The sequence below is a fragment of the Meleagris gallopavo genome (assembly GCF_000146605.3).
Source record: "Meleagris gallopavo isolate NT-WF06-2002-E0010 breed Aviagen turkey brand Nicholas breeding stock chromosome Z unlocalized genomic scaffold, Turkey_5.1 Chr41_random_7180001956000, whole genome shotgun sequence".
Lineage (NCBI taxonomy): Eukaryota > Metazoa > Chordata > Aves > Galliformes > Phasianidae > Meleagris > Meleagris gallopavo.
Genome location: NW_011101128.1, coordinates 1,596 through 2,634, shown reverse-complemented (window position 1 = coordinate 2,634; position 1,039 = coordinate 1,596). Strand labels below are relative to the sequence as shown.

The 1,039-nt window shown below is 55.0% G+C and overlaps 1 gene segment (V, D, J or C); it reads right to left on the bottom strand.

The window, feature by feature from the left end:
- Window positions 1–206: 206 nt before the first annotated feature.
- Window positions 207–649, bottom strand: LOC100542723. The segment is given in 1 exon segment: window positions 207–649. A coding segment is annotated over 1 exon segment (441 nt).
- Between the last annotated feature and the right edge of the window lie 390 nt (window positions 650–1,039).

Genomic DNA, 1,039 nt, shown 5'->3' with positions numbered 1-1,039 from the left:
GGCAAGGAATTTTTGTTCCCAACAAGACTGTGTACTGTACCATCTCCGTCTCCATCTCCATCTCCTTCTGAATCTCCATCTCCATCTCCACCTCCATTTCCATAACCATAACCATGACTGTGACCATCCTCATCACCCTCTCCATCTCCATCCCCTTCTCCATCACATTTTTATACATCCCTGTGATGAGCTCCATCACTGTGTGCTCACTCCTGCAGATCGGGTCTCAGTTCTGCACACTCCGGGCTCAGCTCCACCACTTGGGCTCTCAATCTGGGCTGCAGGTGACGCCACCAAAACCCGCGAGCGGCATCGATCTCATCAGCATTGCATCCACTATCATCATTTTTCGCGCAGAAATAGGTGCCAGTGTCCTCAGCCTTGAGGCTGTTCAGCTGCAGCTTCACTGTGCTCTGCCCGTTGTCCCTCGAGATGGTGGCACGGCCCTTCACTGCCGGCGCGTAGTATGTGTAACTACCATCACTGTAAATACCTGCGACCCACTCCAGCCCCTTGCCGGGTGCCTGTCGCACCCAGTGCATGGTAGAACTGCTGAAGGTGAATCCAGAGCCCTTGCAGACGAGGGTGAGGCTTCCTCCAGGCGTCTGGAGGCCGCCCCTGGACTCGTCCAACGTCACGGCCGCCATCAGCCCTGTGGGGAAGGACAGACAGCGCTGACGGAGACGCCGACACACGGCCTCGTGTAGCCGGGCCTCACTGAAACCACATTGAGACCCACTGAGATATCATTGAGACCCATAGAGATGCCACTGAAACCCTGTAGAGACCCTGTAGAGACCCCACAGATTTCTCATACAGACCTCGTTGAGACTCCACTGAGATCTCATAGAGATCTGGTTGAGTTCCCTTACAGACATCACTGACACCCCATCAAGTTCCCATTGAGACCTGACCCACCCCTCATGGAGACCCCACTGAAAACCCAAGGAGACCCCATAGAGGAACTAAAGTGTTGGAAAGAAGTCAGGGCCCAGCCTGAGGAGAGGGCAAGTGGACGAGGAAAGAGGCTGATGGTGGT